This window comes from Camelina sativa, chromosome 7, assembly GCF_030686135.1.
Source record: "Camelina sativa cultivar CO46 ecotype springtype chromosome 7, ASM3068613v1".
NCBI lineage: Eukaryota > Viridiplantae > Streptophyta > Magnoliopsida > Brassicales > Brassicaceae > Camelina > Camelina sativa.
The window spans coordinates 4,417,483-4,439,274 of record NC_141886.1 but is presented as its reverse complement, the minus strand read 5'-3'; the positions used below and the strand labels follow the sequence as shown (position 1 = coordinate 4,439,274).

The 21,792-nt window shown below is 35.1% G+C and overlaps 3 protein-coding genes and 1 pseudogene across 3 annotated transcripts; all 4 read right to left on the bottom strand.

Moving 5' to 3' along the window:
* Window positions 1-2,026: 2,026 nt before the first annotated feature.
* LOC104700603 (abscisic acid 8'-hydroxylase 2) lies at window positions 2,027-6,271 on the bottom strand. Its single transcript, XM_010416139.3, has 8 exons — window positions 5,908-6,271; window positions 5,323-5,644; window positions 4,828-4,980; window positions 4,202-4,450; window positions 3,782-3,871; window positions 3,493-3,678; window positions 3,102-3,220; window positions 2,027-2,310 (listed from the first exon to the last, which is right to left on the bottom strand). The coding sequence occupies exons 1-8, from the start codon at window positions 6,153-6,155 to the stop codon at window positions 2,223-2,225; spliced, it is 1,455 nt and encodes a 484-aa protein (XP_010414441.1). The 5' UTR covers window positions 6,156-6,271; the 3' UTR covers window positions 2,027-2,222.
* Window positions 6,272-8,388: 2,117 nt separating this feature from the next.
* LOC104700602 (glutamate receptor 2.9) lies at window positions 8,389-12,272 on the bottom strand. Its single transcript, XM_019227253.2, has 5 exons — window positions 11,919-12,272; window positions 10,148-11,409; window positions 9,723-10,035; window positions 9,173-9,576; window positions 8,389-9,079 (listed from the first exon to the last, which is right to left on the bottom strand). The coding sequence occupies exons 1-5, from the start codon at window positions 12,202-12,204 to the stop codon at window positions 8,555-8,557; spliced, it is 2,790 nt and encodes a 929-aa protein (XP_019082798.1). The 5' UTR covers window positions 12,205-12,272; the 3' UTR covers window positions 8,389-8,554.
* A 1,240-nt stretch (window positions 12,273-13,512) lies between these two features.
* LOC104700601 (glutamate receptor 2.8-like) lies at window positions 13,513-17,636 on the bottom strand (annotated as a pseudogene).
* A 972-nt stretch (window positions 17,637-18,608) lies between these two features.
* On the bottom strand, window positions 18,609-21,783 carry LOC147940844 (glutamate receptor 2.7-like). Its single transcript, XM_087457116.1, has 4 exons — window positions 20,607-21,783; window positions 20,115-20,427; window positions 19,435-19,829; window positions 18,609-19,318 (listed from the first exon to the last, which is right to left on the bottom strand). The coding sequence occupies exons 1-4, from the start codon at window positions 21,651-21,653 to the stop codon at window positions 18,755-18,757; spliced, it is 2,319 nt and encodes a 772-aa protein (XP_087313242.1). The 5' UTR covers window positions 21,654-21,783; the 3' UTR covers window positions 18,609-18,754.
* Between the last annotated feature and the right edge of the window lie 9 nt (window positions 21,784-21,792).

Genomic DNA, 21,792 nt, shown 5'->3' with positions numbered 1-21,792 from the left:
TTCAAAAATGTCGTCTCTCTATAGTTTTGTTAAAAATGCTACTAAAAATATGTTATTTATCTAAATATGTGTATATCTTAAAAAAAAACACAAGCTATCTTTATATGTGCGTAAATTTTTCTCTATAATTTATAAAATACTTTTTAATAACCTTTTTAAACTTATTAAACTTTATAAATATTTAGATAGTATCTGAATAGTAGTTAGTTACTATTCAAAATTATTTTATAAACTATAAATTTTCCGATTTCATAAGGAATATTTTTCAAAATAGATAAATAGAATTGACATTTTTGAAAAGGGATGCACCACCAAAAGGAGTATTTCTTAAAAATTCTCAATTATTAAAGGAAAGAAGCAAATGCTCTTTGTAATTTTCAACATAAATTCACGAATTGTTTTGTTCAAAGGATTAAATATTAACATCACGAATATACATTCTACTATCAGTTGTGCCAATCAAACTTTATATAACCCTCGTCAACGAAATGTCGTGCATTGTTTTTTTTTTTGAAATTTTAAAGAATTATGGCTACTTGAATCATACGTTTTGACCCAAATAACAACTGAAGATATATATTATAGAATTAGAAACATATACATAACTTGTCTAGGAACTTGGGATCGATCAAGCAAAACCTCAACATGGAAATCATGGTACCGTACATCATCTTCTTATAGTAATGTATTTTTTGGCAATGAGCTATGGTTACCTATTTTACAAATCTTCGTAAGAAATTTATATATAATGTGTAAGTTTTGAAAGACTCGTCATTTACGTCGACTTGAATGAAAATATAAGTTTCGGTAGCTTCACGTATCTAATCCAAAAATATATCGATCGTGTTAATCCCCATTCTCCCCTCTTTCCTTTGTACACGTTTTAGTCGTCTCATATCAAATCCTCTCTTTAAAATAAAAACAAAAAAGATTGAGAGAGACACTTCCAAGAACAAATCATGTGAAAACTTTGAGGTAGGGCTTAATCAAAGAGGTACAAGAGAGGGGAGGGAGGGGGGACAAATTGGATAAGAAAGGGTTGGAGCATGTTAAATCTCTGTCCACCAAACCCTCGGGATGATTTAGAGACTCTCAAGTGGACCAATGTAAAGCCATTTTACTCTCTAACGAATCTCTGATTCTCTCTGACTTTAGACAGAGACAAACGGGGGCAATGAATTAGATTCATTTCAATCTTATTCGTTTATGGAAGTCAAGAGTTCCACGTAAGGCTTTCTTACAAGATGTGTTAGGTGGAGTCGTTGCATGCACGTATCCGACTGTGAACACGTGGCTACCCATGTTATCACGAGAATTCAACTAAATTATGTGTTGTCTCCCTTGCATGGCTCAAGGATTTATGTATACTTCCGTGTTTGTGACATGATAATGATAAACTGTTTTCTAATAGAATTATTTATAAGGTTTAAACACAGTTAGTTAGTTATTAATAATTATGTATTTATATGTCATTAATAATACAACGAAGTAAACTTTACAACTATATAAATAGAATACGTATGCTTCCGTACAAAACAATTACGTCTACCTCAGCTTTACATGTCTGAACGGAATCTTAAACAAAGATCCGATAAAGGAAACAAACAATATTTTTATTGGTTGAAAACTCGAAATTAATAGATCAAAATATTCGTTTGTTAATAAAAAAGTAGATTAAATATTTAGGATCTGGAAAGTCTTATAATAAATCGAAGGTTACGAAGATTCAAAATATATATATATATATATATATATATATATATATATATCAAAGTCCTTGAATGGACCAAAACAAAAATTCAGATGCAAACATATATCAATTTTAAAATCTGAATATATGTGTGTGTAATTTCCTCTAACACAATTTCTCAACAAAATTTTTTTGGCTCGGATACAAACACAAACACAAATATTTCAACGCAACTGTCACAACATGATAGCTATAAGCTAGTTGGATGAGAGCAATAATAAGCTACTTGGAGTATGTATAATAGAATTCAAATATATCTAAACTGGTCCAACGACCTCCAACCAACGAAAATAAAATTCATTTAATTGCAACTTTACATAAATAATAGTAATATATATACAAAAGAAAACGGGCCAAAATTGGAGGCCTATTTTAAAGTTGGAAAAAAAAAACTCTACTTGTAGAGCAAACGAAAGCATAAATTATTTGATTAAATAATTAAAAAAGAAAAAGTTCCAAATTTGCCTTAGGCTTAAATTGGAGTTACTCTTATTGGTAAACCCTTCTTTGGCACGGGGAAAGGACCATACTGTATTCCTTCGCCTCCTTCAACTTCCCACCTGCAAATTAAAATCCAAACATCATTAATTATATTATACAATCATCAATAATCTCAGATTAAATAACGAGATTCACATCTTTCGTGTTGGACCATATATGGGCAAGATACTAATTTGACAGGTCGCCGATTCACATGTTTTGTCAATTCTTTTGGGGTACTACAAATCAATGTTATCAACATATATATCTACTTACTAACAAAAACACAAACACACACACACAAATACAAATATCTACTCAATACGGTCTCAAGAATAAATAAAAAGATCAAAGATTGATTCACATATTAGATCTTTTATACAGCTGGCGATCTCTTTCCAATTCTTTATCATCACAAGTTTTTTTTCACGTCATGGGTCCAATGACTCTTTATTAACACTAGTTCAAATCAAACCATCTTCAATAAAACACGAAATTAAGGTACAAAAAAAACAAAACATTTAAATGCATATATGACAATATGACATCATAAAGTGATGACGTCGTACAATATATATAGTTTTGGAGTCGAATAGAGATTATGCAGTTTACGTTTGCAAGCAATATTTACGTTTGATACATTTACATAGATAATATCTACATTATCTATATTTTTCAGAAATTTGAAGTTTTGTAATTGTTAAACTCAGAAAAATAGAGTGAAAATTCAAACATTATAAAATCAAACTTCGTGAAGAATTTTGGCATATAATAGAACTGAGACACAAAATTAGAATTGAGACACTAATTTAGAATTTTTCATAAAAAAACTCGAAAATATTATTATACGAAAAGAAAATAATTACAATACCGGAAGGAAGTAGTGAGGTGGTGAAGGAGGATAAGCATCTCAAGTTTAGCCAGCTCACTTCCTGGACATGAGTGCACTCCATTCCCAAATGGCATGTACGTGTACGGTTTTGGTGACACCTGTCAACATTACAAGATGTGAAATGTCATCTACATGCAATGCAAGTCCATCTAAGTCCCCACAAAGTTGACTAAACCCTAGATTTTGACATTAAGTTCGTTCGATGTTTTACTCTTCATCCATCTTTCTATCTTTCACCAACAATTATTTATTTTAGGTAACGCATCCATATATCATAGAACTAGTAGTCCAAAGTCATTGTTCCATGTCTCAGTCACCTTATCAACCCATGCATACTTCTACGTAGTCGATATCTCATATGTATATTTACCTCGAATCTAGAAGGATCGAATTTTTCAGGATCGGGGAAATATTCCGGAGAGTGATGGATTCGCCGGAAAAGAGGAAGAACCTTCCAACCCTTTGGGATCAAGTAGCCTTCAAATTCTACGTCTTGTACTGCTTCTCTAAATGTAAAGGACAATACACTTGCTGCTCTTTGTGTCTCTTGTATCACCTACCAAAAGTACGTATAATAATAACACCATTACTTGAATGTACCATCGAACATTATTATGACATCATCATTGCAAATGATAGAATACCGAAATGGTATATACCCTTGAAGTCAGTGGCATTTTTCTTGTATCTTCCCATGAGATTCTTCGGTTTTCTTCTCTTATTTTTCGTCGGATGCCAAGTTGCTCCCTCTGTTAAATTATAAATAAAGATAAAAAAAAAATTATATTGATTAATATTGGTTACAAAACCATAAGTATATATTATATATATATATATATATATAACATTTGTTAAAAATCCACTAGAGGGATATAATCTACTTGTAAAAAGAATATTCATGATTTATATATTGTAACGGAGCCACGATATATCTTTTTACTATTTTCTCAAACCTTTTTTTTTTTGTTGCGATAATTTCCATAGATGAGAACACACTAATTTCTAGTTGATACTTCGCAATACGAACATGCAAAAGATAAACTTGAAAAAGTAAAAAGGAAAAATGAAAGTTTGCTTACGGTGACTTCTTGAAGGAGATTGGGATGGTCGTGTAAGTACTTGAGAAGCCAAGTTAAGACAGAAGCGGTGGTATCGGTGGCGGCGAAGATTACCCCGATGATGTTGTCGGCGATCTGTGAATCACTTAACCCGTTACGTTTCTGATCCTTTGCTCCAAGAAGTACTCCCAATAGTCCTCCCCCTTCTCTCCCACTCTCCCTTCTCTTCTTTATCATTCTCCTTAATTCTTCACTTAATTCCCTTCGTGCCTTAATTTTCCAATTACCAAAAAATAAAACATTTATTTATGAGATTAACCCTAACACTCAATAAAATAGAATAAAATGAATGTAAGTATTTTTCATCACATTAAAAACATCTATGTCTTGAAGATGACTTTGTCTTTATGTTTTTGTGAAAAGAATCTACAACCTGTGTCAAATAATATCGCACACGTGTGGTCCCCAAGACCTAAACTGTACAAACTTGTTTTCCAATTCTTTTGTGGTATTTTACGAATCTACATGGAATTGTCACGTTCAACGTACACATTACTTAAGATAATTTAAAGGGATCATCATCTCTATCTACACCGATCATGAGCTTCATATATACTACTCATATACATAGTTCATAAGTTATATACCTTCATGGATTTGTGAAAAAGTGTGCCAGGTAGATCTAGAGGCATGGAGTTGTAACCCTTTTCTAGACGCTGATAAAGGAGCTTAATTGCTTCAATTTCAGTGGGCTCCTCTTTGTCCCCAAACGCTGACATGATCGCCACATCGAATGCATACTACAGCCACAGATCCAATTTCCTCTTAATCAATGATACAAAACAAAACCATAGCGTACAAAACACCGAAGTGTATGTTTTAGATTTTGTCCACATATTTAATTAATAAAACAAACAAATATCTGTAATGTAACAAATATATATTTCAAATAATTGTAGTGTACAAAACACAAATTAGTCATAAAACAAATTTAAAGTTTGTTTTCTTTCCTAAACTTATATTTCCTTTTAAGAAAGTGAGGCCCGCAAATTTTGGAAATCTTTTTTTGTCAATATTTTCTTTTAGAATGCCTCAAAGGATCGTCCATGCATATAACCCAAAAATAGACCAAAGAGACATACTCGTTTCATGTAGTCGAGGGTGTTGATGGACTTTTGGGATGTCCAACAGGAGAGGGTTTCGAGGACAAGGAGCTCGATGTGAGAGACGGTTGGTCTGAGAGCAGAAGGCATGAAGGATGACTGAACGAGCCGCTTGAGGGTAGAATGGTATGGACCTTGGTGGAAAAAGAGAGCCTCTGGTCCAATCATACGCTCTTTGCTAGGAGGGTAAGTTGGCTTGAACAAGTGAGCTTTGCTCACTAACACCATTCTAGCCGCCTCTGGACTGCTTATCATCACACATGGACATCCCAATATGTGCGTCTTGAATATATCTCCGTACCTGCGGATTCCATATTTCACACTTAGACTGATTTGGAATTTGTGCAAAACATATTTTTATCAAGAAAAATTATGAGTAAAATTGTAGTAAAAAGACGACTTTATAGTTGGATTTTGGTAATGTGAATCCTTCAACAATCATTTTTTTTTTGGTGTCAAATATATTGGTTAAATAATATAATGAACGATACACCTAAGGTTAGTAAATGAGTACCTCATGCCTATTATTTATGTATGTAACTACGAAATAGAAGAAAAGAGTACTTGTTTTGGCGAGTGGCGAAGAAGGAATTGGGATTCTCTGTGTAGAGGCGGAGTGTCTCTCCTATGTAAGGCAAACCCATAGAGCCAGGCGGTAGCCGTCGTCTTTTCTCTTTCCGGTGCAACCGCCATTGAAGCACTAACACTACTACTAGTACTACTACTACACTTATTATTGTGATTAGTGCCGATTCATCAGCATAAACAGAGGAGAAGAAAATAAAATAAGATGGTGTCGATGACATTCGCATTATTAGGAGGTGATTTAGGTGAATTATTTTTCTACATGAATATGTAGTTATAGTTAGGAATTGTGTGTGTGTTCGTTCTTGTTAGTGACTTTTGCTTGAAGAGTATTAAGGGGTTTATATAAGCTATAGTTGAGGTGGAAAGACACTTCATTCCTGCCTTCCTGGCCTTTCTTTTTTTTATTTTTTTTTATAAAATTTATATTTATGACAATTTTATTCATAATAATTGAATATACCGTAATATTTGCAAAATAAAAATAATAATACCGTAAATCTTTTTTTTTTCGTATTTACTTTTGTTGCAGTTTAAACATTTGCCGACGATTCTTTGGTCCAATAAACACAAAGTTGGAAACTGCATATAGGCTACAAACAGAATATGCTAGAAGATATACATACCGTTATATAATTTAGAATTCTTATCAACAATTGATTTTAATTTTTCTCTAATTCTTATTTTTAAATGTAGATATTTTATACGCACAAAGTTTTCGGCGCTGAACTCTTTATGTGGTTATTGTTCACCTAAATTATATATTCAGGATGATTTTATATTTCTTGTCGATAAGAAAATATGTACGGAACAAGAAAGGAGAAAATAATGTGCAAGTTCATTGGTATTTGTGTATTTGGACTGTATTAGCGTTTTTATTTTACTTGCCCTTTGGCTAACCCCACACTACACTTTAGTGACCACAGAAAAACAAAGACCTTAGTTCATCAATTTTTTTTCTTTTGAGATAATTGGGATCCACTGAAAATGTTGTATGGTTGAGTTCTCTTGTCAGCAAGAAAAAATCTAGCAAAGTTAAAACCCTTTTCTTCTTCTTCTTCTTTTTTTTTTTTGGTTTTTCTTGTAGAAATTATTAATGCTTCCATTAGATAAACAAATACTACGTTTGATTTTTTCCATTTTTGTTTTTGTTTTATGAGGATGAATCTTTTTCTCTGTACGATGTGATAGTTAATTATTTTTATGTATTTTTGTATACACAGTGACAGTAGAAGATAATACAAAGAATCTTTTCACTAAACAACAATTGAAAACATCATAATTTAAGAACATGATAATATAAGTTTCGTTTTCCATCAAGTAAAATGGATCAAAACAATTATTGATAGTAAGTTAATTTATTTTATCATAACAAGTTTATTTTTCTAGGTCGGCATCTAGTTTATAGTGAACATAAAAAAAAAAAAATCTAAGTTATAAATATATAAGGTTTTTACTCTGGTCACATAAAACCTTTCTCTTACTATTATTGAAAACTTAATACTTACGTTAGGAAATTACATACGTGAGCTAAACCTTAGCTTATTATCTCAGTAAAATAATAACACTTATATATATAACTGATGTATATATATGGTCGTTCGTCGTAGTGAAAGGGCTGCGTAGTGGATAAGTTGGATAAAGATAATACAAATATAGCATTTGAAGAGGTTTGAAAGAAAATAACGTAGCCCGTGACATCCTGAGGAATCCACGTACGCAGAGACGAGAACCAGAGATCACTGCAAGATTCAGTAACCGCTTCGCTGAAACTCCTCAGCTACTCACACTTCAACTTTTCCTCCTCCTTAAGATACTTCCCTTCGTTTTATTTTTTTTGTAAGTCCTAGGTATATATATTTTCATGAAAAAATAAACGTTCTTACTATTATTTCTCATACTCATTTTTTTGGTCGGCGATGCATAATTTGTTATAGTCAGTTTTGTTCTTTTGGGTGCGGGCTTAAGTATACTGGTGAAGTGCTTCGCACATCTTAGAGTAATAGAAGTGCGTTTGATAAAAACACAAGTGTCTTCTTTCAAATATTGTGTATAGGCAAGCACTAAAAGATAAATAATTTCAAATAATTATAAATTGTGCATAGTAAATTGAGAAAATCATAGAAACTGAAACAAATATGTTTTTAGACATCTAACAAAATGGAACAGGGTAGTATAATATATTCACTCATCGGAAAACTGAAAGTTTAGAAATAACACGAGATAAAACCAAAGGTGTTTGAGACCTTGCCAAAACAAAAGAATAAAAAACAAAGCGAAAGATATTTATGAAACCATTAACAGTGAAGTCATATAATCTAATTAAAAGTTGCATTAAGTTGCCAACATGTTTCCTTCGTCTTCGAGGAGAGATTGAATTCCGAATCTCTTTTTGAATCAGCTTGAAATGGTTTGGTGAGGTAGTACCATAGATGAAACATTGTGGCTTGAGCTACTAGCTTTAGGATAAGCAGATAATATATTAACTTTCACTTAAGAATCTATAATTTTTTCTTTCTTTTTCTTTTGATAAATAGATGAAATTTTGAGCTATATATAACTTGTCGAGTTTTCTGGAATATCTCTTAATTGTTTAGCGCCACATTTAATATCAGATTCTCCATCTTCATGATACATCGGTTGCATTGTGAAGCGTTCTTCGCTCGGGGTACAAGAAAATTCTTCTAAGCTCAAACTCCATATTTAGTGAAAGACTTGGTGGCCGTGGTGTGATTTGCACAGTTGAAGGGCTCTGAATGTAGTGATCAGTCATCGGTGAACTCACATTATGAACATCAGAGTTCTTGAAAGTATGGGACTTTAAGTCTTTCTCATCGAAGGTTCTGAACAAAACCTTTAGCTTTCTCCACAAGGAACTTTCGGAATCATTACATAGTGTGTGCCTATGTTCGTTCAAGTAAAGGAAAACGAAGATGAGTAATGCCAAGAATGAAGCAGTGCCTGCTATTAGAAACAGACCCCATACGTTACGGAGGCTGAGACGGTTGGATGTAAGAGCGGTATTTGGATCAAGACAATCATTCTTCTTCCGGAACCATTTGTTTTCGATTTCTTGCATTTCATCTCCTTGAATCACATTTAAGATAGCCGTTGAGATATCTCCTGTCAAAGGTGAATTCTTGGGGAAGGCCTACACATTAATCATGGAAACAAGTTAAAACACCTGAATAAATGTGTATTTTGTTTTCCCTATTTTGTAAAGTAAATTGTAAATGTCACTTACAAAGCCAAAACCAGCAGTCTTAAATGTAGGTTCAACCATGGCATATTTGGAGCACGACTGAGAAAGAATAGCATTAAGGTAAGCCACTTCGTCGAAAGCTGCTGCTATACCATTTGATATCCCCTTGGATAAAAGTTCATCGGCTTCTTTGGCAGAATAAAAAGGTTTAAGCTTATTTATATGAAATCCCAAATCTAATAGAATATCTTTAACAAAAGTACCGCCTTGGTACCCTACATAATCCTGATTTTTGATGAGATCGTTCACAGTTATGGCCGCTGGATGGAAACGTTGTGCCGTCAAGAAAGAAGTGAGATTAGCTGTGTAGCTCTGAGTGAGAACAAGCATCACAAAGCACCACACAACCATCACAAACCTTGCTAAATTGCTTACTACCTTCTCACCTATATATACACACGCACAAGTTCATTTTATCATTAGAATCTTGTTTTTTTTCCCCTTAAACAATATCACAATGAAAATAAATTGGTTTTGAGATAAACTTTAATATTATATCATTATTAAGTTCATGACTCGTGTAAGAACTTACTGTTGGCGAAAACCATGGTGGAGAAGGAGAACCAAAAACTTGTGCCAATCTGGTGGTGAGGCGGTCCACGGAAGTCTGTGTTGATTCTATGTTCGAACAACCACACAACAAAACCAATGAGGACGAGAAAACAACCAGTGGTGACCCATAAGCCTAAGCTCCAAGGTTCAAGGAACACCCATGTGTTCTTATTCTCATTATCTCTCACCGGCACCATCATAGATACTCCAGACTCTGTGAACGGTAATGTGAAGTCAACATACAAAGACCTGTTCGCTGTGATGGTTACATCTCCAACAACTGCATCCCATGTCTGCTCAAATTATTGATAAAATAAGGTTTAGCCAACTCATTGCTTGTAATTTTGTGAATGTATAGAATTTGTTTGTAAAGTAGAAATATGGGAAGAAAAAAAGAGAACTAACCTTGTGATATACTTGGCAGACCAAATTGTTATAGTCAATTGGAGATTCTAAACTGACGTATTCAAGAATGATTGAATATGACAACTTCTTAAGAGCAGCTTCAAAGATGTCTATGGCATAACCCTTTGCGGTTGTTATGTTCGTGGTAGGATCTTTGATTACCTCCACAAAATCAAAGAAGCCTTTCTTCATTGGAACGCCCACTGTAAGTTTCTTCCTTGGAATCTCCCATCCTTTCGGATCGGTTTTTGACTTCCCTGGCCATATCACCGGTCCCAACTTTTTTTTGTCTGAATTTGCATTCACAAATCCAATTATCCTCTCTTTATTTCCAACAAAATTGATGATCTCAAACTTTGGTGACTCGAGCTGCCCGTCTGTAAGATTAAAGTCTCCTGCTAAACCTTTGAAACTTACTTCCCGGAGAGCCTTTTGAAGACTTGGACCGTAGGGAGAGACCCCTACGTTCCCCAAATCTGTCATGTTCTTTGACGAGGCGCTTCCATTATCATACTGTAAGCTATCAAAATTGGTTTTCTCCACGGCCAAGGCCAATGCAGTAATTGAATCATACGCCCATAATGCAAATATGTGTAGTTGATCCCTCGTGGATGTTTTCTCCTTCTCGAACGATCTTTTCCATCTCAATTGGAAATCTTCAAGCTCTTTCGATTTGGGGACATGGCTCCTCACACCTAACACTCCCTCTATAGTATTTAAGCTATGACCATGGTTGATATGTCTCATCATATGTGTCATTTCATTGGTTATTAACCATACATACCCTTCCTCCATCATCCCCATCTCTCTAGCTTTTTGAAAAACTCGTAAAGCCAGACTTGATTCCATGTGGACAACGAATACTCTCGTTTGCCTCCCCATGAGCTTACGAAGTTCATTTTGAATCTGACTATCGTTAGCCTCCGGAGCAATGGCATTTTTGTTGACTTCCACGTTTTGTAAAGCGTCAGACAAGAAAGGCATGAGTCCTTTACCTAACTCGTTGTCCTCATAAATGGCGGTGACGCTTCTCCAGCCAAAGGATTTGACAATGGCGGAAATGGCTTTGAGCTGGGATGAGTCGTCGAGAGTGGCTCGGACAAAGTAAGGGCTTTTGATGGATGTCAAAAGAGGGCTTGTTGCTGAGAATGTGATGGTCGGTACTTGAGTTTTGTTGGCCAGTCTAATCATAAACTCTGCTTGCATAGAGTTTTTTGGTCCGATGATGGCGCTCACTTGCTCGTTCTTGATTAGGTCCAAGGCTGCTTGCACCACAAAAAAACACAAATAAAAGAAGAAATGTTAATAGCACTTGTAAAACTTGACGATAATTGAATGAAACTCATAGATTACGGATATCTTCCCAATAAATAACGAGAACATTAATCTATATAAAAGTTAAAACTTAAAATATTGATTGTAGAGGTATTATATGACATGTCACCAATGTTTGACCATTCATCTACTAATATATTAGACTCATGAGTTAAATAAAATTAACGAAGCTAATAGTAATATATATTTTTGCAACCATACAAACTTCACCACGACTTTCTAGAAACGAGGACTATGAACTGTGTGTAAGAGATTGTTCTTAAGTCTTCGACCAGATAAAGAAGACATTTTTATCAGATTCAGCGAATCATGTCTGGCCGTAGCCCTAACATCCTACGTAAAATGTTTGATGTTTAATTCAACTGCAACTAATAATGATTAATAAATCTAAATGATTTCTTTCATTTATAAAGCAAAACATAGAGAAGCAACGAACCTGCAGCTGAAGCCTGAACCGTATCTTCCACGGAATCTCGAACATGAAGCGTAATTCTTGTGCGGTAACTAGGATGATCCTTGTAGAACTCCGACAACGACATGTTTATAGAAGTGAGGCAGATCTTGGAAAATGTTGTATTGAGATCAAGAACTACCCCTACTTTGATTTCACTTGTTTGGTTTTGTCCTAAACCAACATTCATCGACAAAAAAATCCAAACAAGCAGGAAAATGAAACTTAGAAAGGTGTTATTTGTTTTTCTACGGTTCATCATCAGTATCATCCAAAGATTGAGGAGACCGACACTTTATGTGATACTTTAACTCCCCTTTTTACTACATATATATATACAGAGGAAGGATCGGTTTGAAAGGGTCTTAAAATCTATGAAAGACGTCGAAATGCTATACCCAAAATTGGTTTCTCAGAGAAAGTGACATAAAATAATAATCAAACATTCAAACAGTGTTGACTATGAATAGAATAAGTGGTTTATAAGTGTAGATATGAGTCTTTGCAGATGAATTTTCTTTGCAAAACATAGCGACAAAATTTCCATAACTTACTATATAAAACTAAAATAAATATATGGAGGTTAATTATATACTAGTATAAGGTCAAAATGAAGTCTATGTCCCTCCATTGGTTTATAATTCTTTTTTTGTTTCCTTTACTTGCTGTCCGAAATTAAACTGACCTTTGTTTTGTTGGGATTCATGATGATTTATTAAACGTAGATTCTATCAAAAGACTTCAAAAGGTTTGAGTCAATCCGGTTGACCCATTCTTAATATCTTGACATTAATTTCCGTTATGGAAAACTCCGTTCTTGAAGCTTCAGATTTTTTTTTAAATATATTATACATTGAATTGCTGCTATATATTTGTAATTTTACGTATGGCTTTCTTATGTTTTCTACACATATTTTCGATTTTTTTAAAATATAAATTATCGTTTTCTTTTTTATTATTCTGAAGTTATCTCTTTCCTGTTGTCTCATATAATTACGAATTTACGACTAACCATATTATACTGATCTTGACTTTAACCCGAACTTTAGTTCAATTTAGGTTGAACTAACCTTTGGCCTAACCCGAGTCTTCTTAGAAACGAAAAAAATGGAGATGGCTCATGGCGAGTATAAAGGAACAACCGTTAAAACCAATAAAAAACACGAGGCACCAAACAAGAGCACGTGACGGACTGATATACACGTGAAGCCGTGAACAACTAATGCATGGCGGGTGGATTTTGAACGAACAGATCCCTTTTTCGAGACGATGGTTGGGAATGGATGGGCAGATTAGGAATGCGAAGACCTTTACTTTAAAAAGAAATTCTCGTTATTTGGCTATAAGAAACATGCCTTAAAATCAATCACTCGCCACTATGTATATAGGAAGTTTCCAGCGTTGCTATGAGACTGAACATACATTACTCTGATGATCATTCAATCCCACGAGTGGTCAATTTAAAAGATAAAAAAAAATTAGGGGAGTTTAGCGTCTAATTTATTATATATAAAAGAATAATAACTTTCATGGAAGAATATGCAACCAACCTAAATTATCTATAACTTGTTATGCAAGAAGAGTTATAAATTTCTATCTATTGTTCAACTCTACATTCAACAATAGATGCTTCATCTTCATGATGTATTGTTTGTGTAATAAAGCTTTCTTCGTTCGGGCTAAAAGACATTCTTCTTAGCTCAAACTCCCTATTTTGTGATGAGCTTTGTGGCCATGGTGCGATTTGCATAGCTGATGGGCTCGGAGTGTACTGTGTCATAGGTGAACTCACATTATGAACGGCACTTTTCCTGAAAGTGTGCGACTTTTCGTCTTTCTCATTGAAGATTCTGAATAAAGACGTTAGCTTTCTCCAAATCGATGCTTCAGAATCATCAAATAGGGTGTGCCTATTTTCGTACAAGAAAAGGCCCATAAAGGTTAGTATTGCCAAGAATGAAGCAATGCCTGCTATTAGAAACAGACCCCAGAAGCTACTGAGGCCGAGAATATTGGACGAAAGATCGGTCTTTCGATCAATACAATCATTCTGTTTCATAGACCATTTTTTTCGATGTGTAGCATTTCATCTCCTTGAGTCACATCTAAGATAGCCCTTGAGACATCTCTTGTCAAAGGTGAATTCTTGGGGAACGCCTACACATTGATCATGGAAACAAGCAATGAAAACATCAGAATAGTCGCATTGTATGTGTTTTTCTTTTCCTAATTTTGTTGTTGTTAAAAGTAAATTGAAAAAAAAAATAACAAACTTACAAAGCCAAAACCAGCAGTCTTAAATGTAGGTTCAACCATTGCATATTTGGTGCAGTTTTGAGAAAGGATAGCCTTCAGGTAGGGCACTTCGTCGAAAACTACTGCAATACTGCGGTTGGACAATAACACGTTGCAGTCTTCCGAAGAACCAAAAGCCACAAGCCGAGATGCATGGAATCCTTCCTTTATATAAGAAGGTCTTTAACGAAAGCCCCATGTTGGTACCCTACATAGTCCCCATTTTTTATAAGATCGTTCATACTTGTGACCGCTGGTTGAAAACGTTGTACTGTCAAGAAAGAGGTTAGGTTTGCTGTGTAGCTCTGAGTTAGAACAAGCACCACAAAGCACCACACAACCACCACAAACCTTGCTAAGTTGCTCACTACCTTCTCACCTATATTCACACGCACAAATGACTTCATCATTAGAATCTTGATTTTTGTTAACAAAATTATGACTTGATATATATTTTTGATAAATAAATAAGTTGATAATTAATGTATAAACAACGTAAAATAGCCTAATTTCTACAGTAAACTGGTTTTGAAATGGAAACCAAGATTTTTTTTTAACATTAATCATTATTGGTGTTAGAACTTACGATGGGCAAAAACCATGGTAGAAAAGGAGAACCAAAAGCTAGTGCCAATCTGGTGGTGAGGCGGTCCACGGAAGTCCGTGTTGACTCTATGTTCGAAAAGCCACACAACAAAACCAATGAGGACAAAGAAACAACCAGTGGTGACCCATAAGTCCAAGTTCCAAGGTTGGAGGAACACCCATGTGTTCTTATTTTCATTGTCTCTCACCGGCACCATCATAGACACTCCAGACTCTGTGTATGGTAACGTGAAGTCAACATGCATGGACCTATGCGCGGTGATGGTTACATCTCCAACAAGGGCATCCAAAGTCTGTTTCATTTCATAATATGTTAGAGATTTCATTTTTTTAAAAAAGCATATTCTATTATACCAGGAACATGGGCCTATTCATTACTAACATGCAATTGCATGAACTATTAGATTTTTGTTAAAGTAAGAATCGAGGAAGAAAGAAAAAAGAACTAACCCCGTCATAGACTTGGTCGACCATGTCATTGTAGTCATCATCTGGAGACTCGCAACGGTAGTATTGTGGAATAACTGAATATGGCAACTTCTTAAGCGCAGCTTCAAAGATGTCTATGGCGTAACCCTTTGCGGTTGTTATGTTAGTGATAGGATCTCTGGTTACCTCCACAAAATTAAAGAAGCCTTTCTTTACTGGAACGCCCACTTTAAGCTTCTTCTCGTTAGTTGGAATCTCCCATCCTTTAGGAACAACCATCGAGTTACCTGGCCATATCACCGGCCCCAACAAAGTTGTTTTGCTTGAATTGGCATTGAAAAGTTCATTGCTCGGTGTCCAAATTCCGATTATCCTCTCTTTTATTTCCGACAAAATTGATGATCTCAAACTTTGGTGACTGGAGCTGCCCGTCTGTGAGATTAAACTCTCCTGCTAAACCCTTGAAACTTACTTCCGATAGAGCCTTTTGAAGACTTGGACCGTAGTGAGAGACCCTTACGCTCCCCAAATCTGTCATATTACTTGTCGAGGTGTTCACATTATCGTATTGTAAGCCCTATAAGGTTGTATTCTCCACGGCCATGGCCAATGCAGTGATTGAATCATACGCCCATAATGCAAAAACGTTTACATCATCCCTCATCGATGGATTCTCCTTCTCGAACCTTTTTTTCCATCTCAAACGGAAATCTTCAAGCTTTTTTGATTTTGGAACATAGCTCCTCACACCTAAAACGCCCTCTATAGTATTTAAGCTACGACCATGGTCGATGTGTCTCATCCTATGCGTCATTCCGTTGGTCATTAACCATACGTACCCTTCTGCCATCATCCCGATCTCTCTAGCTTTCTGAAAAATCCGTAAAGCAAGACGTGAGTCCATGTGGACAACGAAAACCCTAGTTTGCTTCGTCATTAGCTTATAAAGTTCCTTCAGAATCTGGTCATCGTTAGCCTCCGGGGAGATCACACTTTTGTCGACTTGCACGTCTTGTAAAGCGTCAGACAAGTAAGGCATGATTCCTTCTCCTAATTCGTTGTCCATATAAATAGCGACAACTCTTCTCCATCCAAAGGATTCAACAATGGCTGCAATGGCTTTGACCTGGAATGAGTCATCTACAGTTGCTCTAAGGAAGTAAGGGCTTTTGATGGATGTTAAAAGAGGGCTTGATGCAGAGAATGTGATGGTCGGTACACGAGTTTTGTTGGCGAGTCTGATCATAAACTGTGCTTGCATAGAGTTTCTTGGTCCGATGATGGCACTCACTTGCTCGTTCTGGATTAGGTCCAAAGCTGCTTGCACGACAAGAAAATACAAACAAAAGAAGAAAGTTTATATAACTACTTTAAGACTTAATGATAATTATTGAGATATAACACTGATTTACATAAGAGTTAAATTAATTCATTTGAAAGGTACTAAAAGGCGATAAGGCATGTGACCACCAATAGTTTTATACTATTCGTCAATTATATTTGAACTAATGAATTAAATATTTTAACGAGACTAATAATAGTAATAGGGATTTCTGCGACGTACCACTGTCACCAAGACTTTGTAAGAATATAAAAAAATATAATGAAGTCATTTGGATTTTTATTAGTAATATAAAAGATAAACTGTCACCAAAGACTTTTAGTAAATACTCCCTCCGTTTTAAAATATTTATTATTTTAGGCTTAATTTTTTATTTTAGTTTAGTTATCGTTCTGGTTTTCCAATGTTACTTTTAGTAGAAAATTATCTCATTTGCCTCATATTAAATAATTAAAAAATTAAATTCTTTAGAATTTTAATAGTTAAACAAGGGTATAATAGAACATTGATATAATTTCTTAATGTGTAAAGTTCTAGAACGACAAGTAAAGAAAAACAGAGAGTAGCACAAAAGAAGACACTTTTAAGTTTAATAATGATATAAAATATTGTTCAGATTAATTTAAAACATTGGCCAGCTAAATCGTGTCTGGTTGTAAATGTAACTCTAATATACTTCATTGACCAGCTAAAAACATTGCCTAATATACTTCATTCGACTGAAACTATTAATTAATAAATTTAATTAACAAACCTGCAGCTGAAGCCTGAACTGTATCTTTCATGGAATCTCTGACGTGAAGCGCAAGTCTTGTTCGGTAATTAGGATGTTTTTTGTAGAAATCCGACAACGACATGTTCATAGAAGTGAGGCAGATCTTGGAAAATTTTGTATTGAGATCAAGAACTACTCCTACTTTGATTTCACTTGTTTGGCTTCGTCCTAAACCAACCCCCATCGATAAAAAAACGCAAACGAACAAGACAAAGTAACTGAGAAAGGTGTTATTAGTTTTTGTTGGGTTCATCATTATTCATAAATAGAGGTGTTATGTGATTCTCTAACTTCTCTTCGTCTGCTATATATATATATATAATATATATACAGAGGAGAAAAAAGTCGGTTTGAAGAGGTCTTAAAAGACTTTGAAATACTATACCAAAATTGGTTCTCAAATCTCAAAGAAAGAGTCATAAAATAAGAAACGATTATTAGTGTTGACTGGAAAATAAAAAAAAAAATTAAAAAGTGGTTTGAAAGAGTCAGATAAGATATATATTACCAAATTTCATTGTAAAGCAACGCTACACAAAATTTATATTATACACTGAAATTTGAAAATCGAATAGGAAAATATCTACCTCAAGTGAAATACATGGTTCTAGAATGTAATTGGGCTAATATGTATTTACATTTGGATTCGAATAATTAATAATGTGTACTTCAGTTAGTGGGATTAGCTAACAATAAAAACATACTTATAATTTTAATATTTTATCGGTTATTCCAAGATTTTATTCCCTTTCTTAATGTTTTGTTCGAATTTCAAAAAAAAAAAGGCCAATTATAAAATACTTTCTTTACCATTTCCATTATGGAGATTAGTCAACGGTAAAACTTTGTCTTGTAGATTCTGGTGGAAGTGTATAATTTTTCAATTTATTTTTATAAAAGGTAACTTATCACCATATTAGTGCAAGGACATTGTGTTAAACCAAATTTACTTTGTTCAACGCGTTTTTGGGTATTTTATATTTCATCGAACATAATGTATTCGTTATTTGAGGACCAAATTTAAAACACGTCTCCAAGAAATAGGACATGAAGACGTATAGTGTAGGCAAATCAAAAACAAATATTAGTTTTGTCAATATTCTATTTTTTCAAAACGATGAAAAAGACCGAAAATTTTATGTGTCATTTTGCATATTACAAAGTTTTGCGTTGTTTCTATACCTCCCTAATGGTTATATGACTAAAAGGAAGAAGACTAGAATCCAAATTAAGAAATCTAACTTTGACACTCAGTTTGAAAACAAACATAGGAATAAAAGGTGTTAACCTTGATTAGTTTAAACTCAACATATAGCGTCAACAAAAGCAATACAAATGGAGTGGCTAATTTGTAATGCACTTTTGAAACTGCTTTTAATCATTCACCTTCACATTAATAGTAGACTCCTCATCTTCAACTTGTTTTGATTGCAGAGTGAATAGTTCTCCGTTCGGGATCGAAGGCACTCTTCTTGATTCAAACTCCCTATTTTGTGATGGACTTCGTGGCAATGGAGTGCCCTGATCGGTCAAAGGGGTTGAACTTCCTTGAGTAATAGGTGAGCTCACATTATGAACGGCATTCTCCTTGAACGTATGAGACTTTATGTCTTTCTCATCAAAAATTCTAACCAAAGATTTTAACTTTCTAGGGAAGGAATGTTCAGAGTCAGCGAAGAGTGTGAGCTTGTGTTCGTACAAGAAGGTGACCACGAAGATGAGAAGTGCCAGGAACGAAGCGATGCCTGCTATTAGAAACAAACCCCAGAAGCTACTGACGCTGAGACTGTTGGATGAAAGATCGGTCTTTGGATCAGGACAATTATCACTTTGTTTCTTGAACCATTTATTCTCTATATGTTGCATTTCTTCGCCTTGAGTCACATTCAAGATAGCCCTGGAGACATCATCCGTCAAAGGTGAATTCTTGGGGAACACCTACAAAATTAATGATCATGGAAGCAGAAAAGCTATCAGTGAAAATACCTAAATATTTAAAATACGTTTATATTTTGCTATTTTCTAAAAGTTGAGTGTAAGGTAAAAGAACTTACAAATCCGAAACCAGCCGTCTTAAAGGTTGGTTCAACCATAGCATATCTAGAGCAGTTCTTAGAAAGGATAAGTTTAAGGTAGGCCACTTCGTCAAAAGATGCTGCGATTGTCCCATTGGAAAAAAGCTCGTCGCATTCTTCGGCAGAACCAAAAGGTTTGAGCTGAGATTTATTAAACCCTTGACTTTCCAAAAGGTTAGACACGAAAGTGCCACGTTGGTACCCTACATATTCATTATTTTTTATGAGATCTTTCCAATTTGTGACCTCTGGTTGAAACCGTTGAACTGTGAGGAAAGAGGTGAGATTCGCTGTATAGCTCTGAATCAGCACAAGCACCACGAAGCACCACACTAGCACCACAAACCTCGCTAAATTGCTCACCACCTTCTCACCTATATACACAAACAAGTTGTACTACATCATTATAATATTGCTTCTTAATTTGGAATCGTATTGATGATAAATTAGGTTATAATAAATCATAATGTAGATATTAAAAGTTTCTATAGTAACTGATGAAGGTGAAATTTAATGATGGTTATAAATGATGGGACTCGTTTCCCAGCGTTATCTTACAAGTTGAAATTTCTAGGACTCAAACAACACCACTACGCTATTTAACTAGTTCTTGATTATAAACAGAAAAAACAAATTATTTCTTGATTGGTGTAACTTACGATGAGCAAAGTTCATAGTGGAGAAAGCGAACCAGAAACTGGTCCCTATCTGGTGGTGAGGTGGTCCACGAAAGTCGGTGTTGACTCTGTGTTCTAAAATCCACACAATGAACCCAATGAATACGAAAAAGCAAGTAGTGGTGACCCATAGGTCTAAGCTCCAAGGTTTTAGGAACACCCATGTGTTCTTGTTCTTGTTGTCCTTGAGCGGCACCATCATAGACACTCCAGACTCTGTGTATGGTAGCGTGAAATCAACATACAGTGACCTGTTTGCTATGATGGTTACATCTCCCACAACTGCGGCGTACGTCTGACTCATTAATTATTAATAACATATTAGAAATCAATCACACATCAAAGGGAAAAAAAAAACATAATCGACATTAATTACTCTGCTAATTGTTAATTAAAAATAAAAATAAAAATAAAAGAATCTTGAGATTGTTACCTAGTACTCCTAAAAGATAGGGGAAGAAAAAGAGAACTAACCCCATTATAGACCATGTATACCATTTCGTCGTAGTCCTCATCTGGAGACAGGAAAGCAATATATTTAGGAATGACTGAGTAATGCAACTTTTTAAGAGCAGCTTCGAAGACGTCAATACAGTAACCCGTTGGAGTCAATTCGTTAGTGATTGGATCGGTCTTTGCATCCACAAAATTTAAGAATCCTTTCTTCACTGGAACGCCCACTCTAAGCATCTTCCCATTCGTTGGAATCTCCCAACCTTTCGGAACAACTTTCGACTTCCCTGGCCATATCACTGGCCCAAACCTCTCCCCTCTTAACAACATTGTTTTGTTTGAATAAGCATTCACAAGTCCATTGTCTGGTCTCCAGAATCCGATAATTCTCTCTTCATTTCCAATAATATTGATGACTTCAAACGCTGATAATTCGAACTGCCGGTTAATGAGTTTAAACTCTCCGGCTAAACCCTTGAATCTTACGTTCGAAAGAGCCTCTAGAAGACTTGGACCATAGCGAGAGACCTTTAGGGTCCCTAGATCTGTCTTGTTGTTTGTTGAAGCGATCGGATTATCATACCACAAACTCTTTATGTTGGTGTTCTCCGCGGCCATGGCTAATGCAGTGATCGAATCATATGCTCTTAATGCAAAAATGTTCAGCTCTACATCATCCCCCTTCAGTGAGTTCTTCTTCTCAAACGTTTTCTTCCATCTCAATCTGAAATCTTCTAGGTCTTTTGATTTAGTGATATGGCTCCTCACGCCTAAAACCCCTTGCATATTCTCAAAACTGCTACCACGTTCGTTAGATTTTATTAAATTCATCACTCCATCTGTCAATAACCATACATATCCTTCCTCCATCATCCCGATCTCTCTGGCTTTCTGAAAAAACCGAAAACCGAGAGTTGGTGGCATGTGGACAACGAATACCCTTGTTTGCATAGTCATTAGCTTATAAAGCTCCTTGAGAATCTGATCATCATTAGCATCCTGAGGGATCAAACATCTATTGACTACGAAAGCTTGCACGTCATTTAAAGCGTCAGACAAGTAAGGCATTATTCCTTTTCCGAATTCGTTGTCCACATATACTGCAACGACGTTTCTCCAGCCGAATGATTTGACAATGGCCGCAATGGCTCTGACCTGGGATGAGTCGTCGAGAGTGGCTCGGACGAAGTAAGGGCTATTGATGGAT